This window comes from Biomphalaria glabrata, chromosome 13 (genome assembly GCF_947242115.1).
Source record: "Biomphalaria glabrata chromosome 13, xgBioGlab47.1, whole genome shotgun sequence".
In the NCBI taxonomy this organism is placed as follows: domain Eukaryota; kingdom Metazoa; phylum Mollusca; class Gastropoda; family Planorbidae; genus Biomphalaria; species Biomphalaria glabrata.
In genome coordinates this window covers 29,393,811-29,417,155 of record NC_074723.1, presented here as the reverse complement: position 1 = coordinate 29,417,155, position 23,345 = coordinate 29,393,811, and the positions used below count along the sequence as shown (strand labels likewise).

At 36.1% G+C, this 23,345-nt stretch overlaps 2 protein-coding genes across 3 annotated transcripts; both read right to left on the bottom strand.

Moving 5' to 3' along the window:
- Window positions 1-11,611, bottom strand: LOC106066902 (ficolin-2-like). 2 transcript variants are annotated; one of them, XM_013226006.2, is made up of 6 exons: window positions 11,327-11,609; window positions 7,762-8,178; window positions 6,418-6,504; window positions 5,848-5,934; window positions 5,412-5,498; window positions 1-2,920 (listed from the first exon to the last, which is right to left on the bottom strand). In XM_013226006.2, the coding sequence occupies exons 5-6, from the start codon at window positions 5,485-5,487 to the stop codon at window positions 2,289-2,291; spliced, it is 708 nt and encodes a 235-aa protein (XP_013081460.2). In that variant the 5' UTR covers window positions 5,488-5,498; window positions 5,848-5,934; window positions 6,418-6,504; window positions 7,762-8,178; window positions 11,327-11,609; the 3' UTR covers window positions 1-2,288. The 2 variants fall into 2 exon arrangements, with proteins under 2 accessions (XP_013081460.2, XP_055864023.1); XM_056008048.1 differs by lacking the exon at window positions 5,848-5,934 and having other exon boundaries at window positions 11,327-11,611.
- A 1,350-nt stretch (window positions 11,612-12,961) lies between these two features.
- LOC106066904 (uncharacterized) lies at window positions 12,962-22,441 on the bottom strand. Its single transcript, XM_056009194.1, has 5 exons — window positions 22,417-22,441; window positions 18,948-18,998; window positions 16,341-16,817; window positions 13,093-13,172; window positions 12,962-12,994 (listed from the first exon to the last, which is right to left on the bottom strand). The coding sequence occupies exons 1-5, from the start codon at window positions 22,439-22,441 to the stop codon at window positions 12,962-12,964; spliced, it is 666 nt and encodes a 221-aa protein (XP_055865169.1).
- Window positions 22,442-23,345: the final 904 nt, after the last annotated feature.

Here is a 23,345-nt window from a genome sequence, read left to right as displayed (position 1 = left end):
TTGAACACATGATCAAACACTTTTATTTTTTTTTTATTTATTTAGTTAATTATTTAATTAACTTTTGTTCCGTACAGTCGCTATTTGTTACAAAGTAAGTGTGTTTCTATGGATAGGGTCTGAAAATGTTAGGTATTGTCGATAGAAGATGAACGGCATTGTCGTCAACGGTCTTAGGTAGGGGAGACGACTCCAGTAAGTTAGATTTTGCTAAGAATTCCATTTTATATTATTACCAAAGTTTCTTATATATTTATTATTAAATCTCAAGTTCAATTTGTTGAATTTGCAATACAAGTTCTATTTACTATTGCTCACAAGGAAGCTACAGAAGTTGAGTTGTCTACCAGCAGCTTGGTGCTACAATTTAACGACCACCTACAACAATCTTACAATAATATGACGTCCTGGTTGGAGATATTAAGCTATTAACTTATAGGTCATAAAATATGGACACTTAATAACCAGTTAATATGCACACAAAGATTGTGTAACATACTATCAAAAACTACAATTTAACCTTGCTTATTATATATATAAAATATTTATCTATCTATCTATCTATCTATCTATCTATCTATCTATATATATATATATATATATATATATATATATATATATATATATATATATATATATATATATATCACTGGCGGATCCAGGGGGGGGGGGGGGGCGAGGATTAATCGTTTTCATTTTACCGCCATTCCCCTTTCCAGAGAGAGTTTGTGTAATTTCACATGCATTTATCATAACTATTTTAAGAAAGACTTTGCTTTGGAAAAGTTATAATTCAAACGAAATTTTTCAATATAACAGTCACGGTTGAGATGAGTTCAAAAGCCAGATAATCTTTTCCTAGTCGACTTTTTCCAACCTTTACTCTATCTCATATTTGTCTAGTTAAATAAATTTAGGACTATAACTCACAATTGATGTTCGAATTTTATTGAATATTATTAATCGAATATTTTTTTTTTCGGCGGCGATCCTCAAAGCCTTAATCTAAATATGTGGTGTATCTTATCTTTTCAAATAACAAACCGGTTGTATTTGCAATGTATTAAGGGACTATAAATTCATATTTGAATATTTTTCCACATTATTAAAAAGGTCCTTTATAATAGAATGAATAATAAGCTGTAGATGTCAGCAGAATGCGTTTCAGCCGTGAAAAATTCAAGAAAACGCTTTTTGCGTCGGGGCGAAGCCCCGAACCCCACTGATAAGTAATGAGCTGTATATGTCAGGAGAATGCGTTTCAGCCGTAAAAAATGCAAGAAAACGCTTTTGGCGTCGGGGCGAAGCCCCGAACCCCACTAATAAGTAATGAGCTGTACATGTCAGGAGAATGCGTTTCAGCTGTGAAAAATGCAAGAAACCGCTTTTGGCGTCGGGGTTTCGCCCAGAACCCCACTGATAACATATGAGCTGTAGATGTCAGGAGAATGCGTTTCTGCAGTGAAAAATGCAACAAAACGCTTTTGGGTGTCGGGGCTTCGCCCCGAACCCCACTGAGTAAGCTTAAAGCGCTCTCCCAGACCCCCAAGTTTGCAAGAGAAAGGCCTCAACATGACTGTTTTTTTGTTCTTTTTTTTTTCGCCGAACATTGAGAAACAGTCTTATTTTATTCTCATATATTGAATATATATATATATATATATATATATATATATATATATATGCTGTTCGCACGTTTATGCATAGGGTTAGGGTTTACTGGGCGTTAGGGTTAGGTTTGGAAAAAAATCGCCCCCCCACTCCAAAGTTCTGGATCCGCCAGTGATATATATATATATATATATATATATATATATATATATATATATATATATATATATATATATATATATATATATATATATATATATAAAGAGAGAGAGAGAGAGAGTAAAAGATCAGAGAAATATATACAAATTTGTCCTCGCGTTTGTAATAACAAATGTTTCATTATATATGTAGGCCTATAATATAGTTATCATATTATAAGGTCTTCGGGGCTTGGAAACACCTTCCTTCAGGGAACAGAAAAAAAAAGAAAGATGCAGGCAGAGAAAGAGATGGGAAGACAACATAAAAGAATTAAGGGCCTGCCATTAAAGAGGTTCTATCCAAAGCAAAAAGAGAGGAATGGAGAAAGACCGTCGACAAATCTTGCGTAGTGCCCCGACTGTCCAACAGGTTAAATGATAGGTCAAGGTGAATGTAGTGCAAGCTATTAGGGGAAAAATAGTTTAAGAAATATCAACAAATATCATTTTTGTTTCAAAGTTAAGGTTTGCTTGTATTTATTTATATTCTCTTATTTTCATTTCAGTAAATGTGGCACTCTTCCACTCGGCCACGGTATCCCAGTAAACAGCACTTTGGTTATTATTTGCCCATTCACCGTTCAGATTTGAATCGGAACAGTCCTTGTACCACCATGCCCCTCTTCTCTTAATAGCACAGCTCCCACTGACAATGTCGTTGTCTCTGTCGAAAGTAGAGAAAAAAGAATTATTTTGTCTCTTCAAGCTATCGCCAGCTGTCCCAATGTAATTTCCTATATGTAGTTTGTATATGTCATTTTCACCTAGCAATTTAAAAGTGGAGAAGGTGGCAAAATATGTCGTGTTTTCATAGGCCAAATCAACTCTCATTTCATAATTTAGCTTTGATGTTAACATGGATATCTTTTCATTCCCCAAATAAAATTCTCCAATAATGTAATCTCCAAAGCCATCACGATACTCCTTCCAGCCTCTATAGAAATCTACTTTTCCGTTGATTCGTCTCTGAAAGATGATCCATCCACCGCCGTCTGTCTTGGTGTCACACATGACCTTTAACCCGGAAGCTAATGTCACCACTACGCGGTCTTCTGTACTATAGATGTCACGACATGATTTTGGTGGGGAAAATTGTGCTCCGAGAATTGCTGTAAAAATAAATGTATAGAGTTATTAGAAACAAATTACATATCAATGCCAACTATAAATATACTTCTAGCAAAGGCCTTGAATCCTCTTTGATTCTCGCGATGAAGCAGATTTTTATAAAATATTGTTCTCAAGAAAATAACCCAAAATCTGCTGTCATTTTTACGATCTACCTCGTCCTAAATATTTAAATCCTAATTAGTTGTTTAATAATACTACTAATTAACATAAATAAATTAAATTGTCCGAGGTTATAATTACTGATTTATGTAAGTTTGTTTTAATATTATTAAATTGAATTTAAGCTTTTTTTTATTGCTGTAGATAGACTAACCCAAAGGTTCAACAATTAATACTTGAATAAAGTAATCTTATCTTAATATTAATTACATTGGATAAATATAGATCATAGCATAGATATCTTTAAAAAAAAAAGGGATTCTATGATGATGTTAATCTCATACATTGCAATGTCCTAGAGTTAACGAGGGTACTGTGTGGCTAATTGAACGACCAACCACCATTACTTTACAGACGTGTTTCAGGTTTAGTGTCTGTTGTGCTACAAATCAAGACATTCAAAATCTCTATCCTGAGTAGCTTTCCAACTTGTTGAAGTTTTCTCTACGTCTACTGCGCAAGTCCTCTACAAGGACTTCCCTACGGAGCCTCAAATGTGTGTCCCACGGCCTACGTGAAAGCTCTCCATCTTCTGTCAGCTACTTTCCTCTATGCCAGTGATAGCAAAATGAGTTCATCTTTATAACGCTTACAGTGGGGGTGATCTTTATTATGCCATCCTCTTTAAAGCGCGACAAAATATTGATTTTCGGCGTGCGGTATTCATTCATTCGTGATGTGTCCAACCCAACGCAGCTGTCGAATGATGATTGGTGCTTCTACACTGTTTAAACCAACCTCCAACAGAACCTTTCTGTTTTTCCGAGGTTTCTTGCTAAATGAGAAGTTGTTGTAGAAAAAAACAGCATGGGCCGAAGGTTGAACACATTGCCATTGAAGCGAAACCTGACGTAGGTCCCTTTTCGAAGTGTCTGCATTGCGCCAAAGAATACAGCAAACAGGACTCTGGAAGATTATTTCAAAGTATGGATGTCCACAGATATTTATATCCATGGTAAGGCTATTTCATGATGGCATGAAGGCTCGTGTCCAAGAAAGTTGAGAACCATTAGAGCCCTTTGAAGTACCAAACGGGGTAAAACGAGGCTGTGTCCTAGCATCTACACTGTTCAGTATCATGTTCTCTGCTATGCTGAGAGCAACATTCACAAATAGAGAAAACAACGGGATAAATATAACATACATATTTGATGGTCGCCTATTCAACCCTAGGCGGCTCAAGCAAAATAAAAAATAAAATCAGCAGTAATCAGGGACTTGCAATTTGCTGACGACTGTGCCCTTAATGCTTTCTCTGAATGATCTGTAGAGCATCGTCAGTGACATCTTAAGAGCATGCTCAGACATTGGCCTTACCCCTAACACTAAAAGACTGAAGTGTTAAATTTGCCTCATCCTGGAAAAGCCTACTCGGATCTAAGCATCAAGATAAATGAACATTCTATAAATGCAATAAACAGATCTTGGCTGCACACTCTCCAAAAACGGAAAGACCGATAATGAAATCGACCTGAGTATCGCCAAGGCCAGTGCATCCTATGGCAGACTGTCTAAAAATGTCTGAAACAGACGAGGTATTACCACAAATACAAAGCTAGGGATCTATCGAGCTGTCATCCTCCCTACATTGCTCTATGCCTCAGAAAGGTCGACAGTCTACAAAAAACATGCAAAGAAACTGAACCACCTCCACATGACATGTCTAAGAAAAATACTGAATGTCAAATGCCAAAAAAATACCAGATACTGAAGTCCTTTAAAGAGCGGGTCTGCAAAGCATCCATACAATCCTGATTCTGTCCCAGCTGAGATGGGCAATACACGTCTGCAGAATGGAAGACCGCCGCATCCCTAAACGACTCCTGTATGGTCAATTAAGGGAAGGAAATCGCTCTCAAGACGGACAAAGAAAACGCTTCAGGGATATCCTCAAAGCTCTCTGAAGGCGTTCAGCACAAACCCAGCCACCTGGAAGACAGAAGCACATGATAGAGCATCACGCGTCGCGCTGTAAAAACTGGCGCACAGGATGCTGAGGAAAATAAAACAGCGCTGGCAGAAGAAAAGCGCCAGAGAAGAAAACCAAGGTCAATAATACTATCTCCAGCTGGAATAACGTACCCAGTGTGCAGTCCAACATTTCGGGCTAACATAGGTCTCAGCAGCCATATGAGGAGGCACAAAACCCCAGTGCAAAGCCCTTAGCTACAGAATGACAAAAGTGGTCATTATCGCACCACAATGGACGAACTATATGATGATTTTTTTTCTAACCAATTAACTTATATGCCAATTTGTTTGACTCTTCCTGATTTAAAAGTCCACTAAGATGCACTATTAACTAATTACCTTTGTCCAACCTTTTTTGATACAACGCTTGTGTGAAATTAACATTTAATATGAATATCTCTATGTTGTTTCTCATGTCCGATAGTTCTTAAAAAAAAAAAAAAAAAAAGAAAAATAAGAGCAGTGAAAAAAATTATTTCAGAATTTCTTTTGGCTGTTCGAAATGCGGAAAAAAATATGTAGATTCTAGCATTCTAGAACAATAGATCTGTTTAACTTAATATATTAGCATAAATCTACTAATCTCATCTATACTATGTAACTCTAGATCTGCTATAATATTATTACCAACGCATTCATAAAGCCTATATATAATATTTTATAGTGATTTTTTTTTCTGTTTATTGCATATGTCATTTAGGAAATCTCCGCTCAAACGGAACTATTTATTTTAGACACATTGGCCCAAGAGATATGAAAAATAAATGACTCTTACCTCGATCTATCTCATTCTGAAGAGAGGATTGTGCCGAAGACAATTTATCCAGATGTTTCTTTGCCTCGACTTTAATGCCATATACGTCTTGATAAAAATTGTAGTAAATTACCAAAAATAATATAAACAATATAGCAATAAATCACCTCAATGAACTTTTAATAATAATTTTAAAAAATTATCTTAGTGGATTTTTTTAAATTAATATTTAAATATTAGAATTATTGAAATAATTTTAAAATATATAAAATGATTTTCAATTCGATTTCAATTTATTTACAAAGCCTAAATGAGACACTGGTAATATAGAATGTCCTCTAATATTACTTTTGTTTTATATAAATACAATGAGCATAGTTCCTATTTTTCTTGCGTCTATTTCTTCATAGCATAAAGGTATAATATATTAGACAATTCAAACATCCGCAAACCAAAGACTTTAAGAATTTTAATACATAATATTAATGTTTTTTTAAGTTATCTTCTTTTTAAGGCATGTCTATAATTTATAAAAAAAAGATAAGATAATTTGCTTAATGAATCTCATCTTTTTACAATAAATAGTATTACCTTCATCAATCTTTTTGCGAAATGAAGATTGCTCAAGATAAAAATTTGCCAGCGCTTTTCTCAGGTCGTCTTTGATGTCAAATACTTCTAAAAGATGAAAAACACAGTACACACAAAATTATTCCCAAATGAAACAAAAATTTAAAAAATATATTTTGACATGCAGGAGTTGTTAAGATAAAGTATTTTTATAGTTCAATGTATGTCAAATAAATAGCTTCGATGAAAAATGTACCTATATTCTGCCACTATAATAGTTATGTATTGTAAAACATAAGTATAGTAGTTCCCCTTTCAGACTTTGCGATATTCAGAACAGATGATGTAAAAGTCAATCTGTTTCTAAGGTCGACGGTTTCATGTGAACAGCACGAAGACAAACCGATTTATTTTCCCAATCTAATGTCAGGTACCTATTATAGTTGGATGGACTCGGGGGTACCCTTAAAATCATGAAGTTAAAAATCCCGATATTTTCTCTTCACTAGGATTAAAACCCGGGACTTCTTGGTTTGAAACCTATGGCTTTGTCACTCGGCCACCAAGCAGCCAAAACATAGAATCATTGATAATTATGTTATGAGAGTGTGCGGAGGAGGTGCCCGCTGACGGTAGTCAGTGTAAGTTAATAAGATTTTTAAGAAAAAAAAAAGGTGTAAAAAGGGTAATTAATGAACCTTGATTAAAAAAATCTTCTACAATCTTCTTTTTAATTGATTAATATGCATGCAGTTTTTTATTTCAAAAATCTTTTCATCAACATACATTCCTAGATAAAATCTTTACAATAACATGTTTATTAGATGTTGTTCTACCTATCTTTTAATTTTTGTCCTATATTTTTCTACACATGGCTTATCTCCCATTTATCTTAGGACTAATATATCCCAACACAAAGTTTATCTCCCTTCAAACTACTGAGTTTTTTTTCCAAATATAATATAAATAAAAACAAAATGAATTAATTACCACTAAATGATTGGTCAATTTTTCGATTGATTCATGTTTCGATAGGACCAATGAATAATTGTATAATGTTTCATCTAACGTTATCAATGAAAAGGGAGAGAAATAACGGGAACGAAATTTGTAACAGGACAATATGATAAAAGCTTTGTAAAAATTTAAATCTGTGTAATATTGAATTTTAATAATAAAATGTTTCTCTTTAAGAAGATAACAAATAGTCGTTAAATCAGAACTTTTCACTATCTAAATATCACGACATCGGATTTTCATTATCTATTCTCAACACATGGATGGACAGTCAAACCATAAAAAACAAAGTGGGTCTTTTCCCTTTTGGGAGCATGTAATATTAATGATAGAAAAAAACGACATTACCATTATTAAACTTATTTTCAATTAGTGACTGATCAATCGTGAAATTATAAATAAATTTCTTTATGTCTGATGTGGACTTAATTAAATCTTGTTTATTCGTTTTCAGTTTGTCCTTGATGTCATCTACTTGAGGTAATAAGTCGCCGAGAATTCTAACCAAATCTTCGTAAGATGGTTTTTCAACAAGCACTGCAAGCGAAACATTAAGCGTATTATTCTTCCCTTCGTCATTGACTGCAAGAGCTTCACAGAAGTAATTCCCAGACTGAGCAACACTAGGATTCGTCCATGATGTTTGAAGGTAGGAGTCTACCCCTTCCTGATCAGATAATTTTCCCTGGACTTCACTCAAACGTATGTCTTCCAAAGTTTTGATGACTTGATCTTCAGAAATCGAAGCAATAACGCCTTGTGTCTCTGGAACAAAATACATGCCAATTTATGAAGGAATATTATGTTGAACTTAAGTAGACTAACTATCAGTAATCTTTTTAAAATAGATGAGAAGATGGTGATGGATAGACCGCACCCTTCTTAAGCCTGCATCCGGCATCACAAAACAAGCCCTCACCTCAAGCCCCTAAGGAAAGAGGAAGAGGGTCCAGGAGTACATGGTGCGCAGATGTCAAGGAGATGAGCAAGAAGAGTAGGCTTTTGGACCGTGATGCCTGGAGGAAGCTGGTTGGTGACCTATGACCATGACGGGACCGCAGATGATATGAATATGAATTAGATAATATATAAGAAAAGTAAAAACAAATAGACACCTGGTATATATATGGATGGTATGATGATGAATGCAATCATGCTATAGAAGAGAAAAACAATGTTTGGATGATAATGCTTAAGAGAGAAACCAGAAACACTAGACAGCAATACAATGAAACTAGAAGAAGGGCCACAAAAAGTTGTCAGAAAGGAAAAACAAGAATGGGAAAAAGCCAAGGTCATTCACATTGGGGATGTGCGAGGTTAGATCTAGATAAGTGATAACAAGTGCGAGAATAGAGATGGTTTGTCACAGAAAGCAGCAAGGTAATTGAGGATTTACTAAATACTTTGAGGAATTACTAAATGTTGTACTTAATATACCATGTTACATTCAAAGCTTTATCTCACTGAATGACAAACAACTACACACATATTAGAGTTCACAACACGGACTACGAAATACGGTCAGTGCACAGGCATACAAATGTAAACAAACACTAAGGGGCGACAATCCAAATTCACGACATTAAATAAAACTTAAGATGGATATATTGTAGAATATAAACTACCTCGGGATGGAACAGATCCCTTTGTAAACCAACTAACATTGAGTGAAACATAAGAGAGGAGTATATATCTCCAAAATGTAACGTACATAGTTCCAGAAGATAATTACTAAGAGACTTGAAAAGTATGCACAAGTAGTCCTAGGTAACTACCTTGTGGTTTTAGACATAATAGATCAACAACCGATGGCATTTTTAACACTAAAATATATACTAGAAAAAGACTATGAATACATTATACCAATACACTAACTCTATATAGACTACAAAATGGCTTATAACAGCATCCAAAGGAAATATCTATATCAAACACTACAGGATTTTGGAACACATGAATTATACATATGACTTATATATATATATATATATATATATATATATATATATATACATAACATTAAATAACTCCAAGAGTAAAGTCATAATACAGGTAGAACATTAACGGGAATACAGGATTAACGAGAACTAAGAGAAGGAGACTCACTCTAAAAAATGTCTCGTGCATGTTTTTCAATCTGACTCTAGAAAAAGTAATCAGGAGTATACAAATAAAAACAAGGGGAACAATTACTAACTACCTCAGAAAAGATAGCATAGTTGCTCAACCAACAGGAACAATATACTTCCAACCTCTACAAGATCTTACATCCTATTTAGATGCCATTACCTTATTGGTTAAAGACACCTCTGACATTAGTAGAGCTTTCACACTTCACACAACTGGAAGAAGAATCTCGACCAGCAGGACTTGAAATAAATGATAACAATACTAAGTACGTTCTAATGACAAGAGAAAAACAGAGAAATTCCAACAATGATGCCAGAAGTAAAGGAACGACTAGCGGCAGGCAACAGAGCTTTCTATAACACACAACACATAATTAAAAGCAAATTTATATCTAAGAAAACAAAGAAAACCATCTACAAAGCAATCATAAGACCAATAGTTATGTAGGCAAGTAAAACCTGAGCGCTGAAAAAACAACAACTGAAAATCTTCTAAATAATACTTTGGAAAAAAAATCCTCAGAAAAATGTATGATGCCATACATGAGGAAACAGGATGGAAGACTCGAACCAACCAAGAAATATACCAACTATATGAAGACCTCTCAATAGTGACAGAAATAAAAAGGATTACGTTGGGCAGGTCACCTAGTAAGAATGTCAGAGAACAGAGAGACGTAAAGCCCAGGATAGATCAGTATGGAAAGATGTGCTAGATCAGGCCAAGGCCCTCTATGGGCTGTAGTGCCTCTGGGATGGATGGATATATGGTTTTCGGTGGCTGTGCAGGCGTGTCAAGAGGCTTGATCGCTGGCCTCTTGAACATACCTGACATTAACTTATCGACAAAGCTATATTTTCTATTTGGCTGTCACTCATAGCACGCTCACACTCTTGAATACAAGAATGAAATCCTGTTTGTAGTCATTATATGTTGTATTATAATACCAAATTAAACTCATCCTATCAAAATCAAGTACAACACAAAATTGTTGCCGAAATGTTAAACAGATATTACATTTCCCTCCCCTCTTTGTGCGCTTTCTTAAAACCCATTTCTCAACAGCGAAATAATTTGGAGTCTCAGTTATAAAAGTCATTTTTTAAAACACAGTTTGTAGAAATTTCAGCCTTTAACTGGCAAGCTGGTATGGTTTAGTTTTTACCCTTAATACAGATAGTCAAGTAAAAGTCGTATATATTCAATTCAACTGCATGGCCACTTTATGATATATATATATATATATAGAGAGAGAGAGAGAGAGAGAAAGAGAGAGAGAGAGAGAGAGAGAGAAAAAGAGAGCGCAAGCATCTTTGGTGAAAATGCTCAAGAAGTCTTAGTTGTTTTTTATATAGTGTCCATGTCTCAAAGCCATATAGAAGGTTGAGAGAACCACCGCCTGGTAGACATTGATTTTTTTGTAAACGAAGGCCGCGGGATACACATTTGAGACCAAAAGAAAATCTGCTGCCGAGGACAAACGTAGACGACGAAAGGACAATCTGAATCGACCACCTGCGGACAATGGTTATGCTTGCCTTGGGTGTGGCAAAATATGTAGGTCACAGCTGGGGCTGCGCAGCCATGGGAAATACTGTATTCCTCACTAACCTTCGCATCGAAGACAAGCCTTATATAGATAGATAGATAGATAGATAGATAGATAGATAGATAGATAGATAGATAGATAGATAGATAGATAGATAGATAGATAGATAGATAGATAGATAGATAGATAGATAGATAGATAGATAGATAGATACATGATTCAAAGACCTACATCTTCAGCATATCTTTCAACAAAACTTGATATCATAAGATTGTTACGATTCTCTCTCTCCTTATCACCACTTCTGTAAAAACTGCTCAACACAAAACATGAACACAAGAACTTAACAAGAGTTCCGAATGATCTAGTACTTTAATAATGAGTAAATAAAACAGCCAATACGACACCATTGGCAACGCAATAAACTGACTGCAAATGTTACACTGTACATCACCGTACAGCCGAACTAAACTCTATTGTCTCTCTATTTTATCCTGGAATCATACTGCTTCACTAGAGGACTCATTCCGGCCAGGACTGTTTTCACGGTAGACTAACAGTCTTGGTCATGGGCGTAGCCAGAAAAGAGTTCGGGGTTCAACCCCTACCCCGGAATAAAATCTCCCCGCTGGAAGGAGGGAGTAAAGAATTTCGTTACCCTTTTTTTTTGTTTTAACTTTATTTATTGTAGAGGATATTTTAATATTAAACTATCACTTGTACCAGTGTAGACAAGGAGGCTTTGAGTAAAAAAATCCTCCTCTTGGGAGGGGTGAGGGGTTAAGGTTAAATCCCCTCTTCAATAAAAAAAACGGCAGTCACCAAATGCCATGAGCGTAGCCAAAAGGGTTTTTGGGTTTAACACCCTCTTCATCATAAAACTTAAGCAAACTACAGTCAACTAATTCTATGAGCGTTGCCAATTGAGGTTTTGAGTTCAAATCCCCTGCAGAGGGTTTTCGAGTTTAACACCCCCCAGAGAGTTTTGAGATTAAAAACCCTCTTCATTTTTAAACTAAAATAAAGTCACCAATTTCTACGAGCGTTGCCAAAGGAATTTTGATTTTTTAAAAACCCTCCATGTCTGTATCATTAATAATGTGCAGTGAATGACATATTTTACTCTAAAATTTCAATTGCACTTTAGGTACCTCAGAATATGAATTACTTTATTTTGAAATACTGGAAATTATATTTATTAAATATATTATATATGTATATATTGGTATCTCCTCAAACCCTCCCAGAGCAAAATCCTAGCTACGCCAATGGTTCCATTCTCCTCGCTGTCCTGTACTGAACTGCACTGCCCTACACACTCTCTGAACCACGAATGCTTATGATAACGTGACCATATCACGGGTCATATTTACGTGCAAAGTTCATGCCAGTACTGTCCCTTGTCCATCAAAATTACACGCTATATTGTATTACTGAATGTGTCACATGTGTCAGCTGATGGCTCACAGTTATCGCTTCGCCAATAGGGTTACGACAATATGTTATACTTCGTCTACTTAGATAATAATTACATTCTACCCATCTGGGTGTATTTTACAAGAAAAATAGGAGAATAGTCGTTAAAGATAAACAACTTTTTTTATGTCACTTCTTCACGATGCTAAAACTTGGAAGCCATTTCCGATAGTCACCATTAATAATAGAAAGCATGTAGGCCGTTAAGCAGTAGGCTGCACACAAAGGACACTCCTTGCTTTACTGTCAAATAAAACTGAGCAGTTTAAGACACAAGCTATAGGTTTGGTGGATGAAAATCAATGATATGATTTTCAAAAAATAGAAAACACATATTCATATGGATTGATTTGATTTTCTAGTTTTCATTTGCCATACGTATTCTAATATTCATTTTAAAAATGGTGTTTGCTTAGGCTTGGTCTGTAAATGTCAAAATAAATTTTACAATATTTAGAAATAGAAGATAACATGCCATATAATGAGTATTAATAATCAGTACTAAATATTTAGTAACGTACCTGGAATGAACATTTTAACGATAGAGGCTGGATATATTCTTTGACAATTTTTGAATTTCCACTAAAATTTAGTCTTGAGTCTAAATGTAAAAGAAAAAAGATATTTTATTTTACTACTGTTTTTTTTTCACTTTGATTTTCTAAAGTAACAAATTATTATCATCTGCAGCAAAGTCCATAAGAATGATAGATTGTTGTGCTAAAATCTTCTCTTCCAAAATCCATGAACAAACAAGGTTACAAAAGACAGTTTGTGTGGAAACACAAACTCAAAATCGGCCCCCGAAGTGGTCCACCCAGGCAGGCTTCAATATTTTCAGAAAGAACATCCGAATGAAATTATATCAAAGACAAATGAGAGATAAGAATGGAGAAAGAAGGTTAACAGATCTTGTGTAGTGCCCCAAAGGTCCCGCATATCAAAGGATAGGTGAAAGTGAATGTAAAGTTAGATGTTAACCTGGCCTAACTAGTTCCTTTTTCAGACATTGTGGTCTATAGGGCAGATGATGTAAAGTTCATCTGTTTTTGTGGCCTACGGTTAACGTGGCTGTCATGTAGCCAGCACAACGACCAACCGCCTTTACTTTTTCCCAACTAATGTCAGAGCTGAGTGAACTCAGAGGCGCCCAAAGTTGAAAATCCCAGTCTTCACCAGGATTCGAACCCGGGACCCCCGGTTCGGAAGCCAAGCGCTTTACCGCTCAGCCACCGCGCCTCCCCTGGCCTAACTGGCTCAATCGAATTCAAATCCTCAAAAAAAAAATATAAAAAAAATATAAAAAATTCCGCAATTAGAAAAATAGTTTAGGAAAATGAAATTTACAAGATTACTTTTAGTTTCTAATTAGGTCTTATAATGCATACTAATTAGCCTTTTCTCTTTAAAAACTGCTTGCATAACTGATTTTAAAAATTAGATTTTTCGCTTTCAGAAAAAAAAAAGTAGTCGTTGCATCAGAACTTTGAATGGTCTAAAATATTATGATGTCGGATTTTCAATATCTTTTCTAGTTTACGAGATCTAAACGGGACGGACGGACAGACGGAGAGACGGACAGACATTTCGCACAAAACTAATAGCGTCTTTTCCTTTTTCCGGGGCCGCTAAAAATCCTGAAATTGTGTACTTGTGTAGGTATATACAAGTCTTAAGCATGTGGCTTGCTGTTAAATTTCTGATCTGAAACAGTCAAAATAGTGTGAGAACACATTTTCCTCTTACCCTGGTTACCTCTGGCGCGTTCAGGTGAGTTCTAATCCCTCGACTAGTCTTCAATCTTGCTACCAATCTCGGGGCGAGAATACTTTCTCGGAATGTTCTTCATGGGCCGCTTAGATGATGATTATTGGCTTCTAAACTGACACTCAATGATTGTTTGTTTATAAAATGTTTTACATATTTCGGATATTCCTTCAGAGTTGAAGATAGTTTACTTCCTAGTCCAAACCTCCCGCAGGTCGACGGGGGATGAGAGCGGGAAGGGTTTGATCCCTGGACCATCGATAAATCCAAACGACAGTCCAGTGCGCAAGCCGCACGACCATGCAGCCATCCTGTACACAGTGAACATTGTCAAGGAGAATGACAAGACTTAGTCTAATTCACACAATTTTCTAGTTCATCCAGTCAATATCAAAGAAAAACAAGGTTACAAGGACAGTTTGTGTGGAAACACAAACTCAAAATCGGCCCCCGAAGTGGTCCACAAAGGCAGGCTTCAATATTTTCAGAAAGAACATCCGAATAAAATTATATCAAAGACAAATGACAAAGAATGGAGAAGGAAGGTTGACAGATCTTGTGTAATGCCCCAACGGTCCAGCAGATCAAGGGATAGGTGAAAGTGAATGTAAAGTTAGATGTAGCCAGAACAACGACCAACTAATGTCAGGTACCCATTAGAGCTGGGTGGACTCAGAGGTGCCCAAGGATTCCGCAGCTGAAAATCCCAGTCTTCACCAGAATTCGAATCCGGGACCCCGGTTCGGAAGCCAAGCGCTTTGCCGCTCAGCTACCCTGGTCTAAATGAAGTCTTATAATTGATGTAATTGTTTTAAAAGGGCTCAATGTCTAATTCCAATCCTCAAAAAAAAAATTGAAAAAAAAAATTCCTAAGTATTATGATGTCGGATTTTCAATATCTATTCTAGTTTACGAGATCTAAACGGGAAGGACGGACAGACGGACAGACATTTCACACAAAACTAATAGCGTCTTTTCCCCTTTCGGGGGCCGCTAAAAAAAAGTCGAACTGCTTCTCTAGATTTTTATAGCTAAATAAGAAACAAGTTTTACATTTTTTTTCAGTATTTTGTTTCAAATTTAGAAGTAAAAAGATAAAGGCATTTTATGTAAAAGGGTCTGGTGGCTGAGTAGTCTAATGCTAGAATCTATATAGATTGTAATTGTTTAATCTTTGGGATTTTAAGGGACGCTTTGAATAATGGATAGGGGTGGAAATAGAGGCAGTTGGAAGTTGTGTTGGTTTGTTAACTATCGGACTTAGAAACAGATTCGATTACATCATCTTCAGCTCGCAAGGTCTGAATGTGAACCTTTTCAGTTGTTGCAATCTGCCAAGTGCCCTTTTTAGGAAGCTTTAGAATAACTCCTTTTATCCAGAAGTTTGCCAACATAGATTTAAGAGATTCTGTTAACAATGCACTGTCTCCCGTGATTTAATATTTATGCTGATACCATGTCTATCCCATTTTAAGTCCAAACTACAAACTCCGAGCTTAACCTTCCATCCATAGCAATCTTTAATTGTAATGTTACAGGTTTACTTTATTTGGAATTTGACGAGACTATAAATAGACTATTTTAGACGGACATAGGAATTATGGGATATTAACTGAATAGAAATTATGGGATAGATTTTAACGGACGACAAGAACGACTCACTCGACATCTTTAGAAGCAAGACATTGATTTAGTAACTGTTGACATTTGGACTGTGCCCCTTCATGTGATTAAAGATTATTTTGTAAAGTATCTATCGTTTTCCTCAAGTATTTTATAGCATTTTATATATGTTGTTTGGTTGTAAAAAACGAACTCCAGGAGCTAGTAAATACTACTTCATCTAGACCTAGATCTACTTTACATCTGTTTACTAAACAACCACAACAGTAATGAGAGGAAATACATTTTAAAAACTTCCTATTAGGTTTATTAATACAAATTTGTAATATTTGATATTATAAATTTACTTATTTTAATGACTATGAATAGAGATACTTACTTTCTTGTTTAGAGTTATTCGTTTGCGAACATGTTTCTATACTTTTCATATTTATGAATTCTGTTTCTATTTTTCTTAGACGCTTCATCTCTTCTATATATGTGGTCAGATTATTTAATACCTTTACTTGACTCTTCTCTACAAATGATTGATTTTTCCCTAATGCATTTTGTCCGTCTACATCACACCTGTAGATTTCTGCATCATTCTGTGTAGGGTTGTGTAGGGTCAACGCTAGGAACTGACTACCAGAAGTAATCTCTGCCTCTTGTCGTTCTACAAAATGTTGGACAGACAACGTTCTAGTGTCCAGTGAAAGAACAGCATCAAACTCATGGTTCGTTACATTGTAACGCGATAGAGTTAAAGAGTTAATCACGGTGAGGTATGGAACGCTTTTGTGTGTTAGCGAACAGTTGATTGTAAGTTTTGGCGTTATACCTGGCAAGATTTCTTCTGGGTATAGATTAATAACCTCTGAAATTAGATCACTATAGCATGTTAGCATTTTACAAGAAGAGAGGTTTTAAATGTTTAATTTCAACCAATGAAATAAAAACTAAATTTAGCTAGCTAAGAGTTAACTTGATCTGTTTGTTTTAAATGTTCCTTTAAAATCTGATAATGAACAGTCATTGACTAGACACAACTAGAGAAGACATGACTAGACACGACTAGAAAAGACACGACTAGAAAAGGCATGAATAGACACGACTAGAAAAGACACGACTAGAAAAGGCATGAATAGACACGACTAGAAAAGACACAACTAGAGAAGACATGACTAGACACGACTAGAAAAGACACGACTAGAAAAGACATGACTAGACACGACTAGAAAAGACACAACTAGAAAAGACATGACTAGACACGACTAGAAAAGACATGAATAGACACGACTATAAAAAGAAACGACTAGACACGACTAGAAAAGACACGACTAGACACGACTAGAAAAGACACGACTAGACACAACAAGAAAAGACACGACTAGACACGACTAGACACGACTAGAAAAGACACGACTAGACACGACTAGAAAAGACACAACTAGAAAAGACATGACTAGACACGACTAGAAAAGACATGACTAGACACGACTAGAAAAGACATGACTAGACACGACTAGAAAAGACACGACTAGACACAACTAGAAAAGACACGACTAGACACGACTTGACACAACAAGACACAAAAAGACACGACTTGACACGACTTGACACAACAAGACACAAAAAGACACGACTAGACACGACTTGACACGACTTGACACAACAAGACACAAAAAGACACGACTTGACACAACAAGACACAGAAAGACACGACTAGACACGACTTGACACGACTAGACACGACTAGACACGACTAGAAAAGACACGACTAGAAAAGACAAGGCTAGACACAACTAGAAAAGACACAACTAGAAAAGACACGACTAGACACGACTAGAAAAGACACGACTAGAAAAGACAAGGCTAGAAAAGACATGACTAGAAAAGACACGACTAGACACAACTAGAAAAAACACAACTAGAAAAGACACGACTAGACACAACTAGAAAAGACACGACTAGACACGACTTGACACAACAAGACACAAAAAGACACGACTTGACACGACTTGACACAACAAGACACAAAAAGACACGACTAAACACGACTTGACACGACTTGACACAACAAGACACAAAAAGACACGACTTGACACAACAAGACACAGAAAGACACGACTAGACACGACTTGACACGACTAGACACGACTAGACACGACTAGAAAAGACACGACTAGAAAAGACACGGCTAGACACAACTAGAAAAGACACAACTAGAAAAGACACGACTAGACACGACTAGAAAAGACACGACTAGAAAAGACACGGCTAGAAAAGACATGACTAGAAAAGACACGACTAGACACAACTAGAAAAAACACAACTAGAAAAGACACGACTAGACACAACTAGAAAAGACACGACTAGACACGACTTGACACAACAAGACACAAAAAGACACGACTTGACACGACTTGACACAACAAGACACAAAAAGACACGACTTGACACGACTTGACACAACAAGACACAAAAAGACACGACTTGACACAACAAGACACAGAAAGACACGACTAGACATGACTTGACACGACTAGACACGACTAGACACGACTAGAAAAGACACGACTAGAAAAGACACGGCTAGACACAACTAGAAAAGACACAACTAGAAAAGACACGACTAGACACGACTAGAAAAGACATGACTAGAAAAGACACGGCTAGAAAAGACATGACTAGAAAAGACACGACTAGACACAACTAGAAAAAACACAACTAGAAAAGACACGACTAGACACAACTAGAAAAGACACGACTAGACACGACTTGACACAACAAGACACAAAAAGACACGACTTGACACAACAAGACACGACAAGACACAACTAGACCATAGGTAATCAATACCGCATTTAAAATTTTTAAACAAAAGAAAAATAAAAAAAAAACCAGTAGACAAAAATATTTTTGAAAGCAAATATGTAAGAATAAACCCGTAGTCAAAATGTAAACCAAACATTTTGAGTATCTTAAAGAAAGAGACACCTCTTACTTGAAACTACACATGGAAGCAGGCGGGGGGTTAAAATCAAAACCCTTTTGGCTACGCATATAGATTTTAGAATGAGTAATTTGCTTTTTTTTTATATTGAAGAGTTTCTTTTTTTAGCTTCAAACTCCACTGGAGGGGAGTTTAAACTCAAAAACCTTTTGAATACACTAATAACATTTTGAGTGTATAATTTGCTTTGTTTTTATTATCAAAGAGGTATTTTTTACCTTCAAACCCCGCTGAAGGGAAGTTAAAAATTCAAAACTGAGTCAAAACCCATTTAGCTACGCTCATAACATATAGAGACTGTAATTTGCTTTTTTATATTGAAAAGGTATTTTTTACCTTCAAACCCTACTGAAGGGGTGGGGATAAACTCAAAACCCCTTTGGCTACGCTCATAGAGTTTTGAGTGTGTAATTTGCCTTTTTTTATATTGAAGAGGGGGTTTATCGTAAATTTTGGAGGGGGTTTTAGAATAAAAAATCTTCCTTAACTGTGCTCTTGGAATTTGGGGATTGTCGTTTGCATTTTTGTTTTGTTTTATAGAAGAGGAAATTTAACTGCAAAAACCCCTGGTAGGAGTTATAAACTCAAACCCCCCTGGTAGGGTCTTTTAAACTCGAATCTCCTGGTAGGGGGTTTTAAACTCGAACCCCCTGGTAGGGAGTTTTAAACTCAAAACCCCCTGGTAGGGGGTTTTAAACTCAAAACCCACTTGGTTGTGCTGGGGCAAGTGATGGTTTAGTATTAAGATCTCACCTAAATTAAACAAAATCAAAGAAAAAATCAGTCATTAAATTTCGATCCCCCCCCTGCGGGGGGGGGATTTCATTTCGTTGGGGGGGGGGTTGAACCCCCAAACCCCCCCCCTTGCTACGTCCATGATTCAGTCAAAGCACTAAATATTTCCTAAAATAAATCTGATTGTTTAATTATGCTTTTGTCATTGGGAATTTTCCATTTGATAAATAATAAAATAAATAATTTATATACTGGCTGTACAGACTTTCTTTTTAACTTAAGTATTTCTTTCTTTTGTGTGCCCACAAGGATGAACAATTAAGGATGTGACCCACTTCGGGCTCATGTCCATATCATGTCCATGTCATGTTCAATATAAAAAAAAGCAAATTACAGTCTCTATATGTTATGAGCGTAGCTAAATGGGTTTTGACTCAGTTTTGAATTTTTAACTTCCCTTCAGCGGGGTTTGAAGGTAAAAAATACCTCTTTGATAATAAAAACAAAGCAAATTATACACTCAAAATGTTATTAGTGTATTCAAAAGGTTTTTGAGTTTAAACTCCCCTCCAGTGGAGTTTGAAGCTAAAAAAAGAAACTCTTCAATATAAAAAAAAGCAAATTACTCATTCTAAAATCTATATGCGTAGCCAAAAGGGTTTTGATTTTAACCCCCCGCCAGCGGGGTTTGAAGCTAAAAAATACATCTTCAGTGTAAGAAAAAAAGCAAATTACGCACTCAAAATGCTATGCTTCAGAGGGGTTCGATGCTAAAAAATACCTTTTCAATATAAAAAAAAGCAAATTACACACTAAAATTATTTGAGCGTAGCCAATCCAATTGGGGGGTTTGAGTTTAAACCCCTCTCCTACAGATGGCTATTTTAAAAAGTTTTAAACCCCTCCAGATGGTTTTGAGTTTAAAATCCCCTTACAGAGCCTTTTGAGGTGGAAAACCTCTGCTCTTCACTATTATTCTAAAGCAAACTACAGTTACTAAATTATATTACCTAGCTAAATGGAGTTTTGAATTTAAAAAAAAAAAAAAAAAAATTTTAAATGAATAAACATAAGAAGAGTTGCGATGACATCCTAGTTCAACTTGGCGCCACACATTCATGGAGGTTCTAAGAGCAGGTGGGAAGAGGCTTCAGACATTACCAGTGACAGATTTTCGTGGAATCAGCTTGACGGCAAATGCGCCGAACGGCGCGGGAGGGTCTAAATCAGTAAGAATATCATATTAGGGTTTTGTTTTGAAACTTTTTAAGAGCAGGAAAAAGCACTGTAGATACCTCAGAATATGCATGTTGTTGGCTTTCAATACCGGAAATAGTGCCGCGGGGGGGGGGGGGAGAGGTTCGGGGGGGGGGAATTCCCCCCCCCCAGGAAAAAAATCCTGGCTACGCCCATGGGCTGAGTGGTAAAGCGCAATGTATCCGTGCTAGGAGTCCTGAGTGTGAATCCTGGCAAAGACTGGGATTTTTGTTAATTTTGGATCTCTAGGGCGCCTTTTGTCCTACTCAGCTCTAATGAATACATGACATTAGTTGGGGAAAAAATAAAAAGGCAGATGGTCGTTTTGCTAGCCACATGACACCCTCGTTAACATTTGATCGCAGAAACAGATGACCTTAACATCATCTGTGTGAAAAGGGAGAAAACATCAAATACTTTACAATCGTTTTATAATAGAAAGCACAAATACACACTAATTCTTTTTTATTTTAGATAGCCAAAAGTGATTACATTATTAAAAAATTATTATTGGCATTATTAGAATGTCTGTAATATTTTCCAGACCAAGCTTATGTTGGCATGTTAGATAGATCATCATACAGAATTTACAGTGGGTTTTTAGTAAAATATTCTCAGAAAAGGACTACTAAATGTAATATTAATTTAAAGTAAGTAGCTCTAGCCCAATTTATAATGAACAATTATAACATAAAGATAAATTGTATTAAACGCTAACATTGCAAAAATGAACAGTTTGAAAAAATAATTTATAAGATAAAATGTAGAGCTTAGAGCTTTGATTATCTAAAATATCACGGTATCGGAATTTCTATATATTTTCTCATTTTTGCCATCAAAACTTGACAGAAAGACAGACGGATGGACAGGAGGACCACACAAAAACAATTATGACCTTTCCCCTCAGAAAACTAAGCTCTATATATAATTTTCTTCTTCCCTAAACAGTTTGGACCAGCAAGAAGTAAAGGAAAGATCACTCACTTATTTCTGCGGATAGTCACCCCACGAAAAAGTCAGTCAGACAGATAGATAGATAGATAGATAGATAGATAGATAGATAGATAGATAGATAGATAGATATAGATAGATAGATAGATAGATAGATAGATAGATAGATAGATAGATAGATAGATAGATAGATAGATAGATAGATAGATAGATAGATAAGGTTTTATATATGGCACCATCTGCCTCAAAAGACAATGGATGCGCCCAGATGGTTTAGTCTTTAGACGGTGCAGAATCTAGAGTGACTCATCAAGCTAATTCTGGTGCGGCAGATTTTGCCACGGTTCGTGAATGTGAATGCATCTGTTTTAGGGCTAGCTGACAGGATAGATTTCTTTTCCTTCCCCTTGACTCTTGACCTATTTAGCTTTGTTTCTTTTGCACTCGGCAGGGTTCGTACCAGTACACATAGTCTGTCTCCATGCTATCCGATCTAGGCCTCTCTCTTGCCACATACTTTCGTTGATGCCTGTGGTTCTCATGCCTCACTTGCAGATATCTCCTTAGGTTAATCTTGGGTGGGCCTTAGGTCCCTCCGCAAGTTCAGCTTAAAGGTGTCTTTAGGGTTTCTTCCATCTGATATGCTGGTGACATGGTTAAATTTAGAAATAGCTAAGGCTATAATAATGAAATGGTCGTCTTAAGTTGCAAATTGACCCATGGTGTGGGAAGCGTAGTCAAGAGGCTAAGTACGCTTGAACTTGGCTACCGATTAAGAGGGCTCAAGGTTCGACACCTGACACGAGCAGAGTTGAGTTTACTGAGCGCCTAAAGGCAGCACGAAAAACCTTATCCCCCCACTGGTCCACAAATGAGATTAGACCATAGCGCTCTGAGCACGCTATAACCATGAAAATAGCGCTTTATAAAAGCTATAATTAATTTATTAATGGTCATCTCGTACAGCATTTCTATTAGTCTCTTTTCAAACTGTAGTGTGCGTGCCGCTGGTGCGTCTCTAAGCTTTGTCCTGTTTTAACTGTTTTACAGCGTGAAGGCCCTTCAAGATGGAGAAGTCCGTCATCAGCAATAGGCCAACACATGCACTAGAATCGCAAAGCGGCGGCTGAAACAGAGACGTTTCTGGAAGAACCATCAAAGATGATAATTAAGACAACTAATGGAAATCGCAAGAGTAATGAAACTTATTTTCAGCTTCATGTGTGCGTTATCTGCATTATTGTAGTGTCACAGCGGTATAGAAAATCACCATTACGTCAAAGAATTGAGCGTACGAAATTTCAGAAGCATAATAAGTTTTATTTTTATTGATTATATAATATTTTGATTCTTATTAGTTCAATATGAATTTCACGTTTTAGTTATAATAATAACAATAACCTTTTTTTTAAAGTCTACGATCAAAAACTAATTTTCCTTTTACAG